This window comes from Myotis davidii, unplaced genomic scaffold (assembly GCF_000327345.1).
Source record: "Myotis davidii unplaced genomic scaffold, ASM32734v1 scaffold323, whole genome shotgun sequence".
NCBI classification, from domain to species: Eukaryota; Metazoa; Chordata; class Mammalia; order Chiroptera; family Vespertilionidae; genus Myotis; species Myotis davidii.
The window spans coordinates 219876-232238 of NW_006295491.1; the positions used below are offsets into that span (position 1 = coordinate 219876).

At 36.2% G+C, this 12363-nt stretch overlaps 1 protein-coding gene across 1 annotated transcript in view; it reads right to left on the reverse strand.

Moving 5' to 3' along the window:
- Positions 1-12363, reverse strand: part of LOC102759400 — a 79820-nt gene that overhangs the window by 43150 nt on the left and 24307 nt on the right. The window contains exons 10-12 of the mRNA XM_006770101.2: positions 7299-7363; positions 5470-5576; positions 2630-2741 (exon numbers count right to left, since the gene is read on the reverse strand). Coding sequence (XP_006770164.1) covers positions 2630-2741; positions 5470-5576; positions 7299-7363 — 284 coding nt within the window. The remainder of the gene's footprint in view (positions 1-2629; positions 2742-5469; positions 5577-7298; positions 7364-12363) is intronic.

Here is a 12363-nt window from a genome sequence, read left to right on the forward strand (position 1 = left end):
GGCCAGGTCATGCATATGCAAAAGCCTCTGAACACAGCTTGGGTGGGGCGAGGGTCTCAGGGAATCTACAGGGCAGAGCAAACAGCTATGGCTGATCCTCAGTCCTGCCCTAAGAGGCCCCGGATACCAGTGTCCCAGTAATTGCTGCAAGCACCTCTGAAAGAAAGCCACCCTCGAGTTCCAACCAATGCCAGACGTGCCAGTTTCTCCCTGTATGGGACCTGCCAGACAGTCCAGTTTCTCCCTGTATGAGTCTGGGTCCCCAGAGACTCACCCAGAACTGGAGTTCAGAGCCATTGGGAGCTTGAGACTCCCTCCCGATTGAAAAAAACAAACGTGTCCTCAGTTGCCAGCCCTTTCTGCATGTGCCTCCGTACCTCTGCACTTTACTTCCATACCTTCTCTGAGTCTCAGTGTGCTTTTCTCTTTCTTTCTAGTTGTAGAATTTCCATTCAGCCAGCCTTCCTGTGGTTCTGGATGATGTCTGTTTTGTCTTTTAGTTGTATTTTTGAAGTGGTTGTGCGAGGCAGCAATTTCCGGTGTTTACCTATGCCACCATTTTCTGTAACTTCATTTTCCTTTCCAGTAAAATGCAGATAATATCAGCTTTCTAGCTACTTCTGGAGTCAGTAATATAAAATAATGTAGCATTAGATGTGAAACACTTCTTCAAGTACAAATATAAGCTATAATTATTTTAATAGACCAATAATTACCTTCTACTTATCTCATTATATGTATTGTCAATATCTCTCTCTAAAACCAAATTAATGAATCTGACTATTTAATTATGTGACTAAATAGAGGTTCATGGGCACATCATGAAAAGTAGACATTATGTACTGTTTTCAAGCAAGCTTTAATGAAGAGTCCCTTTCAAACAATAGACTAAAAGTTGGCTTTCAAAATAAACCTTTCATTTTATGTTCTACATTCACTCAATCTAATCAAGTCAATTAAATATGGGAATTACAAAATATGGCAATTAAATCACCTAGCAACTAATAGAACACACATTTTTGCATACAAAGAAATATCTACACTTTGACACCTGGTTCTTGTTTCTGAGTTTTTTCAAGCATCTAAAATTTCTCATATAATTCTAAATAGCCCCTAAGTTTATATCCTGACCTTACCACACACTAGTCTACAAAATAAACTAGTTCTTGGCATTTGGGGGCTTTATACTACAAAATGAAAAACAGGCTGCAAAAAATCATGCAACCAACAATTCTTTCTCCAAAATAAAATATTTATCCAATATTTTGCTGAGTTCACTGTTTAATATAGAAGAGAAAATTCCTAAACAGAAAAGAGTCTTAATAAAGATCTGGACACAGATACTTGAATTATTTAATATACCTAAGACTATATATAACAATATTATTTTTCTTTTCTAAAATATAATGAATTATCTTACTATATTTACTTAGCCTTAATAATTCAGTTACAAAGGGTTTAGATCTTTTTAATCAACTCTACATTGAAAAGAAACTCTTGCTCCTAAGGTTAAAAGTGCAAATGCTAGGAGACTGTAGGGGTTCAAAATTTGGTCCTGCTCCCCCTCTTTAGCTGTCTGAACATAGGCAAATTACTCAACCTCTCTGTGCCTGAGTTTCCACATTTATAAAATGGAAATATCAACACGTACCTAAAAGGGTTGTTGTGATAGCTAAGTGACCACAAATAAAGAATTTACAACAGTGCCTAGCACATATTAACCTTTCAATTGGTGTTGTGATTGTTATTGTTATTTCCCATACATTTTCCCATCTTTGATTAACACTTAAGTGAAAGCAGTAACAATTGGCCAAAATACCTACAAATAATCCAGAATAATAAAATGGCCAAACCTTTTTTAACCTGTTGAGGTTAAAAAATCCTGAAAATTATTCAAAATGGTTAAAGATGTTAAGTAGAAAGTTATATAAGACACACCCATAATAATGCTGTTAGAATTAAATATATGATAGAGAAAAAAACTATCCGGATAAGGTCAAATTAATTATCCATAATTTAATGAGACACTGATAAGACTTCATATTTTTAAAATAATCTCAAAATGCCTTGAAATAGATTAATGAAACTGATTTTTAATGGTGGTCACAATAGATATGACATACTTTACATATTGAATTTTTTAATGTAAGCCAAAAAACAATTCTGAATCTCTTATACCTTTTCTAGTGACTAGCTAGAAAATTTCCTGTAAGAATGAAAGAAATGTTATTTCTATTTTTGCTCCTAAAGATCAACATATGTATTAAGAACTCATCAGAAGTTAAAAATTTAAATTTCATAGCTCTCTAAACACTTTTGAAGAAAACCATATATGTGACATCCAAAGCCTAAACATAACTCAAATATTAAATGTAGGATAAGAAAGAAAGGGGATGGAATTAGGGTGAGTTTTGCAGTAGGCATATAGAAAATTCAAACTGAATAACCAGCTTGTTGTAGAACATAGATTTAAAAAATAGATTCTATAAAATTGAAGTAACCCAAAATTCAAAACCCATTAAACCTTAGGTCAGTCTTTACAGTAAATACTTTCATCTGTAAATGATTAAGAATATTCCAAACCATTCACTTACATTGGAACTTAAGAAATATGGGCTGTTCTACTTACTCCATTTACATTTGCTTTAGCTTGTGCTCCATATGTTTCTTCAGATCCTAAAATTTGTATGTGAACTTCACTATAATCTCCTAAGCCAGCTTTTTCAAACATAAGACGAGTTCTGCAGCAAAGTATAGGTGACAAAAAATATTCATGAATTTATGGTAGATCAACTCCAACATTTCTTTAGTTTTGGTTCTTTTTTATTTTTTATTTTATTTTATTGCTTAAAGTATTACTAAGAGTAGTACATATGTCTCCTTTTCTTCCCCATTGATCGTCCCCTGGCCTTCCCAACCCCCCAGGATCTTGCATCCATTGGTTATACTTATATGCATGCATACAAATCCTTTAGTTGATCTCTTACCTCTCCCACTCAACCCTCCCCAGCCTTCCTTCCGTAGTTTGACAGTCTGTTCGATACTGCTCTGCCTCTGTATCTATTTTTGTTCATCAGTTTTATTGATAAAGATCACCCATTTTGGATGTTAATAACAATTACAGTTGAAGGACTGGGGCAATTTAGGGCATTTGGGGTATCAACTCATTCCTGAATATTAGCTTTAGCTTCAAATCACAACATTTGGTGTTATAGCCTCAATGTCTTAATTTTCTAAACAGTCTAAAATTGAAGAGTTTTCTCTTTGACCCAATAATTACAGGTGCAAGTACTTTTTAGGTTTCTGAGGGATTAGAGTTTAGTTGCTTAAAGTTTTATTATTAATCTGTTGTATTACATATGGTCAAAGGCTGTGATCTGCAAATTTTCCGTTTCCTGAAATGGAGTAAGGTAGCCTTGAGGATGCTTGGCAACAAGGTGCATACTTGTCTGTTGGGAGAAAATGTTCTATCTGTAGCTATTAATTCAACACTATTATATTATTCTAATACTCTATGTTCTGTTTAAATTAACTTGATAAATACTACGATCTGTTAAAGTCTTCCACAGCAATTGTATTTCTCTCCATTTTCCTTAATGTATCTAGCAGTTCTGACCTAAATGTCTCAATGCCATGTTTAGTATATCTACATGAACTTTACTGTGTGTGATACATTTTATGCCATTTAAATTCTACTTTAGTATCACTATCAACTCCCTTTGTTTTCTTTCTCATTCTCTTCCTCTTCTTTTTTACCTCCTCACCCTTTTTCTTGTTTCTTGCCTATTCTGATATTTTTTACTTTTTTCAATTGTTTTATTTCAATGCACATTATAACACTTGCTTGAATATTCATTTTAATTGATTCTAAGAGATTACCATTTAAAAAATATTTTTATTGATTTCAGAGAGAGGAAGGAAGAGAAAAATAGAAACATCAATGATGAGAGAAAAATCACTGATCAGCTGCCGCCTGAACACTCCCTACTGGGGATGGAGCCTGCCACCTGGGCATGTGCCCTGACTGGGATTGAAACTGTGACTTCCTAGTTCATAGGTTGATACTCAACCACTGAGCTACACTAGTTGGGCTAAGAGACTATCTTTTGATTGAGCAATTTATAACATTTATGTTCACTTACACAACTATGATTTTGACTTGACTTTTGACATCTTGTTTTATGCTTTCTTTGTTTTAATGTTTGCTTTAAGACTTTTGGAATAGTCATTCATTCAGCAATATTTACTGAATAATGTGTGTCAGATATTTTGATATGTAACTATGTTTTCATTGCTTTTATTTTACTTAAGTACCTACAAAGGTACTTATCTTTTAGGTTTATCTGTTTAAATACCACTTAGTAAAGCCTTCCTTACCTGCTAAATTTAAATTCTGTTCTCCTATTATTCTTTTTCATAACACTCTTTTTATTCAAAGTACTTTTCAAATCTTTATTTGTCAGTTATTAGTTTAATGTTTATCCACATACTAAACTCCATGAGGATAGCCACCCTGTCTGCTCACAATTATATAGTCAGGGTCCAGAAGTGATTGGCATGCAGTAAGTGATTCAAATGTTAGATGAAAGAGAGAATTAATTCATTCATTGACAATGTTCAAACTGTAGTTGTCTTTAACTTAAAAACACTTGGATTCTATATGAAATGATGGTATCATGGGCTATTTCATTCATTTTCCTGTTTTTATTTTTTTGCACCTTAAAATGTTTTATGATCATCATTGTTGGTGAAGAATTGAAATACGGTGGTATGAGTTTCTTCTCATTAAAAAAATTAGCACTAATTTGCCTTTTTATATCAGTCATCAATACTTATTTTTATTAATAGGGGTTTGAATCTTTCTCCTGATTAACTCAATAACATACTTAAAACGCATAACATAGTAGGGAACTTTACTCCTGTGGCTAGGATGTGAATTATTTGATTCGGGCATTAGAAAATTTATAAAAGTTGTTAAATTTGGTGACAGAAATATCATAAAATTACTTTATATGGATTTTTTTTTTTTAAAAAAGAGAACTCTCTGGGACAAATGAAATTATTTCCTGACACCAACACTTGTAGGCGCCATATGACCTGTGAAAGGGCCAGTTGTTTCTGACTCCATTGCCTGTGTGCATTATGTTAACTTTCTAAACATAATCTTTAGGTTAAGACAAAGAAAAGTATAGGTTCTCTAGTAGAATTTAGCATCCATAGAACTTTTCTAACACGTTTCTAGGTATCTGTGCAGGCTAAACTGTAAAGTTGTTGGTGCAGGGCTCATTGGTATCAGTACCTGTTGCTTTCTGTGTGTGTGCTGAATGAACATATAAATACTTTCAGGGGAAATGTTAAGTGACCTTAACATAATGTGATTTTAATGATTCCTGTTAAACAACTTGGTCACTGCCTTGCTTTAAATTTAGTTAGACTAGAAAAAAAAATCTTTTTGTTTCATGTACAAACCTTTTCAAAATACTTTCAGCTGTTCTCCTTGCCTTTTCAGTTGCCTTTGGCCCTCCCATTGGGCAGACAGCAGTGGCTCTGAAACCATCGTGATAAGAAGCGCTTACCTGATGACATAAGGTTACAAATATAAACAACAGTATCCTCTAAGCCAACAATAACATGCCCTAGAATGGACCATATAACTACTGAGCAGAAATTATCTTTTTAGTTCCAAGTACACTTAAAGTTGCATTTTCTTAAATGAAATAATGACTTTCATAGAGGTAAAGTGGAAGCTTTAAAAATTGATCGTGGGACCTGGCCAGTGTTGCTCAGTGGTTGAGCATTGACCTATGAACCAGGAGGTCACAGTTTGATTCCTGGTCAGGGCACATGCCCGGGTTGCAGCCTCAATCCCCAGTGTGGGGCATGCAGGAGGCAGCCAATCAATGATTATCTCTCATCATTGATGTTTCTATCTCTCGCTTGCTCTCTCTTCCTCCCTAAAATCAATAAAAATATATTAAAAAAATAAAAATAAATGGTGGGAGGTAAGGTCATAATAAAAATGTAATTTCATAGTAGAAAGTTAGAAAAATATATAAAAACTGTTTTAATCAGAATTGTGGCTTTATTTTTAATGGCGATATGGCACAGTTTCAAGAAACTCAAAGCTCTAACTGCAAATGTTAGCATAGATCTTATAAGTAATGGTTAAAATTATGGAAGAAACTGGCCCAACTGTGAAGGCACATCCTGATTACCAAATGACAAAAACTGAAGAACAACAACTCAAAAGTAAATTCAGACTTAAGGTTCATTATAAGAAATATGTTCTTTAAAAACTACTTTCGAGTCAACACTGAATTCAATGTTATTTAAACATTTTACTAACTAAATTAACTAGATAATTAATTACAACTATATTTGACCTTGATTTCTGAATTTAGAAAAATGTTTTTTGTGGCTTTAATTGTGCTATTTAAGCTTCCAATCAAACTTTTCCTTTACTTGGGACAAGAATTTGAAAACACTCCATTGGAAAAAATCTAAATGTCCAACAAGGATGTAATGTTTAAGTAAACTATGAAATATGCCAATAATGGAATGCTATGGAGCACTTTTGAAATAATGTTAAAAGTATTTAATCATGAAGAAATGCTTCTAATGTTAAATTAATATAATCAAAATATCTAAATATGTGTTTATATTTGTGTGGACTGCCACTTATGTTTGTTTATTCTAGTTTGTCTCTTGCAATCAAAAAGTCCTAACTAGAATATTTGTAGATTATAAATAACATTTTTAAAACTTCAGTTTGCCTTTTTTAAAAACTGATGCTTTACTTTTAGAAAGAGCATCACCTCATAGCCTTCAGAGCCCTGTTAAAGCAACAGCCTAAAAAAAAAAAGCACATTTGCCTAAATTTTGTTTTCTGCCATGAACATATCACATCTAAAATAGTAACATTATTTTTAATGTCATACAGATATACGTTCTCTGTATTAATACTTCAAAACCTATCCTCTGGTCCTTCTCTATGGTGCTTTGTAATTGTGGTACTACCATACACACCTGTAGTTTCATATAAATAATAATTACCCTAAATTTAAGGAATTGCCATAGTATGAGTTTTGGAATTTATATATACCAATTAATCTTACCAATATCAAGAAACCAAAAATGGTCTGTGGGCTTGTCCTCCCCTCCCCATGTTCTCTGCCTACTTTCTACAGGAAATTAATACTTTATGCCTAATTCAATCCCCTATCTATTGCACAGAGGGAAATTAATGTGCCTCCTCCCTGAATTCTAAGCAGGTAACAAAATCACACAAGAGAAAAGACCTTATAAAAGGAAGAAGGAAGCGACCCCTTTGCTCCTTGGACCCGCACCGCTCCACCTTCAACACCTAAACATTAAAGAGAAAATCAGGATCACTTATTTCAGTACAAAATCTGTTCATTACTTTTAATACACAGCTGTGTTTTTAAAATTAACTCAAAAATTAAAGAATGGAGAATATTAGAAATTCCCCTAAAACAAGAAATGCAACTTATTTTAACTTGCTATCTATTTAAATTACATCATTGACAAGATCACAACTGGCCTCTTAAGCTTCTGAACACATCCTTCTGAAATGAAAAGATCTTTATCAGCCTCAGCAATAAAACTGTATTTACTTAGTGAAGTGTCAGAGAAGTTGAGCTAATTACAGCTTAATACAGTTCACATTCTCATCTCATAAATGCAGTCATGTGCCATTTTTACACGTCTGTGTCCATACTATCATCTCTCTGAACAAAGTAATATCTAAAACACTACTCAGGATGAATAAATTATGGTATGAAAATAAAGTGGGTGTTAATAAGAATTGATTCTAAGCAAGAAGATGTATTATCAGTGGATAAATAATATACATTCCTGCATTATTTGGAAAATGTGATAAGATGTATCATAATTTTGTAGACAATACGTAATTTTCAAGAGATGCCAAAATCTTAGTCACTCCTGAAAGCATTCTTCATATCACTGAAAGCATTCTGAGAGTTTTTAAATCTAACTTACTTAACAATATTTGTGCAATCAATAAAGAAAACTTTAATTTCTCAAAACAAAGATTATAAGGGTATTATAGCTTTATCACACTTTTATCTTTAGTATCTATTTGATCAAATAAACATTTTGTTTCTGGGAGCAAAAAATTGTTGAAGGAGCAAGGATTTGAAAATCTGGGAGACCTAGATTTAAATCCCAGTTTAGCTGTGTGTTCTCAGTCAAATTACTCAACCTCTCTGCCTCCCTTTCCTCTTCTGTAAAATGAACATACAAACTACTTCAAAAGAGAGCTGCAGATTAAATACTTATAAGGAGCCTATCTCACACCATGGCAGTACCAGGATCACAGTGATGCTCAATTAATTTTCCTCTTCCTTTCTCAAGTGACCGTTCAGAAACCCCCATGCATTTTGAACTGAATTCCTAGCTGCAAACTATTCAAAGTGAAAAACATATCTGATTCATATGCTACAACCTGAAATGAACCTTAAAAGGCCCTAGTATCTCAATGATTTGAAACAATATTATTGCAATAGGTTCAATAAAGCTCCCTTAGAATTTCTTACATTTTATGACCCAGGTTAGCTTTGTCTTTAAATGCATTTACAAGTATCGGTTTAAAATCAAGAAGCCAAACAAAAATATATAACCCGAACCTCTTAATTCAGGCATATAATATAACGAAACAGCCGGCAGTACCATAAAGTCAGCAAAGTAAACACCGGACAGAGATAACTGGCCTTCCTGTCTCTGTTAAACATGTCAAAGTACAGCATCTAAAAATATTTCAAAAATCTGCCCAATTTCCATCTGTTATATTTCTCAGAGGATAACTAAAAGTTCATGTGAAAGTTCACGGAAAGTTCAAATATGTCATGTCAGGGCATTTACAGGGTAAAAGTTCACTCGGAGTTTATTATTTTTTTAACAGACTGAAGTGGAAAAAGAATAAATATACTAATTAAAGTTATTTTATATTGCATTACGACCACCGCATTTTAAAGCATCATAAATACAAATTATACATTTTAGAAGGCCATGTGCAATGCATAACGGCAACAATGATGATTTGCCTAAGACAGTAGCCTTGAGACTGTTCTTAGAGAAGCAGCTGCAGATCAATTTTGGTTGTTCTCCATATTATTTGAAGAACAAGTTGTCACATTTTACCTTGTATTTAATACTTTGTTTAAACTACATATTTAGAAACAGTACTATAGAGACATAGGAAAAAGAGAGGAACAGCAGAAATAATAAATGAATACAGGCATACCTAATTTCACAGATATTGCACTTTTCACAAATTGAGGTTTGTGGCAACCCTGCACCCAGAAAGTCTATCGGTGCCATTTTTTTTAACAGCATTTTGCTCACTTCTCTAATCTGTGTCACATTTTGGTAAGTCATAATATTTGTCTTTCACTGTTATATTTGTTACTAGAGGCTCAGTGCACAAATTTGTGTATGGGTGGGGTCCACTGGCCCAGCCCAATCAGGGCCGGGCCAGCTGGGGGTAGGGGTCACAGGCAATTGCCTCCGATTGGGGTGGGGGGGCCGATTGGGGGTGAGGCCAGATGTGGGGAGGGGCTGTGGGCGGTGGACCAGCCAATCATTCCCCCAAATGGAGTTGGGAGGGATGATCCGGGGCCAGTGGCTAAGGGGAGGGGCTGTAGGAGGTTGGCCAGCCGGCCCCACCCCTGATTGGTGGGGGGACTGATTGAGGATGGGGCCAGCTGAGGGGGAGGGGCCATGGTGGTAGCTGCCAGCCCTGCCCCTGATCAGAGTTGGGGGGCCAATCGCAGGTGAAGCTGGCCGGGGGGAAGGGCCATGAGCCAATGGGGTGGGGGGGCCGATCTTGGGTGGGACCAGGTGGAGAGAGGGGCTTCAGGAGGTTGGCCAGCTGGCTCTGCCCCCTATTGGGGTAGGGGAGCAATTGGGGGCGGTGCCGGCTGGGGGGAGAGGCTACAGGAGGTTGGCTGGCCAGCCCTACCCCCAGTCAGCGGGCGTCATAGCGACTGGTCGTTAGGGAGTTCTGGTCGCTGGTTTTATATATATATAGATGGTGATCTCTGATAAGTGATCATTACTATTATAATTGCTTGGGGGAGCCACAAACTGTGCCCATATAAGACGGCAAACGTAATAAATGTCTGTGTTCTGACTGCTTCGCTAAAGGGTTATTCCCATCTCTCTCTCTCTTCTGGGGCCTTCCTAATCCCTCTAATTTCAAGAAATATTGAAATTAGACCAATTAATAGCCTTACAATGACCACTAAGTATTCAAGTGAAGAGTCGCAAATCTCTCACTTTAAATCAAAAACTAGAAATTATTAAGCTTAGTGAGGAAGGCAGGTCAAAAATGAGATAGACTGAAAGCTAGGCCTCTTGTGCCAAACAGGTAGCCAAGTTGTTAACGCGAAGGGGAAGTTCCTGAAGGAAATTAAAAGTGCTACCTCAGTGAACAGATGGCTGATAAGAACGTGGAACAGCTTTTATTGCTGATATGGAGAAAGTTTTAGTGGTTTGGATTGAAGATCAAAGGAGCCATAAATTCCCTTAAGCCAAATCCTAATCCAGAGGAAGGCCTTGACTCTCTTCAATTCTACGAAGGCTGAAAGCAGAGAGGAAACGGCAGAAGGAACGTTTGAAGCTGGCAAAGGTTGGTTCATGAGGTTTAAGGAAAGTAGCCATCTCCATAAAATAAAGGTTCGAGGTAAGAAAGCAAGTGCTGATGTAGAAGCTGCGGTAAGTTATCCAGAAGGTCTAGCTAAGATAATGAAAATGGCAACACTGAACAACAGATTTTCAATGTAGACAGGACAGCCTTCTACTGGAAGAAGATGCCACCTATGACTGTCATAACTAGTGAGGAGAAGCTAATGTCTGGCTTCAAAGTTTCAAAGGACAGGCTGACTCTCTTGTTAGGCATTAATGCAGCTCCTGACTTTAAAGCCAACACTCATTTACTATTATGAAACTCTTAGGATCTTTAAAAATTAAGCTAAATCCACTCTTCCTGCTCTTTATATGTGAAACAACAGTATATCTGTTTACAACATGTTTTACTGAATATTATAAGCTCACTGTTGAGACCTATTGCTCAGAAAAAAAGATTCCTTTCAAAATATAACTGCTCATTGACAACACACCTGATCACCCAAGAGCGCTGAGGGAGATGTACAAAGAGATTAGTGCTGGCCCTGGCCAGGCAACTCAGTTGGTTAGAGCGTCATCCCACTATGCCAAGGTTGTGGGTTCAATCCACAATCAGGGCACATACAAGATTCAACCAACTATGCATAAATAAGTGGAACAACAAATTAACGTTTCTCTCTTTCTCTCTCTCTCTCTCTCTCTCTCTCTCTCTCTCTCTCTCCCTCTCTCCTTTCTCCCACTTCCTCTCTCTAAAAAAATACAAGAGGGAGATACTAATGTTGTTTTTATGCCTGCTAACACGACATCCATTCTTCAGCCCGTGGAGGAGTACTTTTGACTTTCAAGTCTTATTTACAAAATATAGTTCCTATAGCTCTCAGAGATAGTGACGGATCTGCCCAAAGTAAATTGAAAACCTTTTGGAGAGGCTTCACCATTCTCAATGCCACTAAGAACATTCACGATTCATGGGAAGAGGTCAAAATATCAACATTAACAGCAGTTGGGAAGAAACTGATTCCAACCCTCACGGATGACTTTGAGGGATTCAAGACTTCAGCAGAGGAAATAACTGCAGATGTGGTGGAAATACCAAGAGAACTAGAATTAGAAGCGGAGCCTAAAGACGGGACTGAATTGCTGCAACCTCATGATGAAACCTAAGTGGATAAGGAATTGCTTCTTGTGGGTGAGCAAAGAAAGTGGTTTCTTGAGATGGAATCCACTCCTGGTGAAGATGCTATAAAGACTGTTGAAATGACAACGAAGGCTTTAGAATATTACATAAGCTTAGTTGATGAAGCAATGGCAGGGTTTGAGAGCACTGACTCCAATGCTGAAAGTTCTCCTGTGGGTTTATGCTGTCAAACAGCCTGGCATGCTACATAGAAATCGTCTGTGAAAGGAGGAGACAATCAATGCAGCAAACGTAACCGTTGCTTTCTTTTAAGAAATGCCACAGCCACCCCAGCCTTCAGCAACCATCCCCCTGATCAGTCAGCAGCCCTTGACAGCAAAAAGATCATGACTCACTGAAGGCTCAAATGATGATTAACATTTTTTAGCAACAGGGTATTCTAAAATTAAGTTATATACATTGTTTTTAAAAATATAATCTTATCGCACACTTAACAGACTACAGGATAGTATAAACATAACTTTTCTATGCACTGGGAAGCCAAAAACTTTGTGACTCAC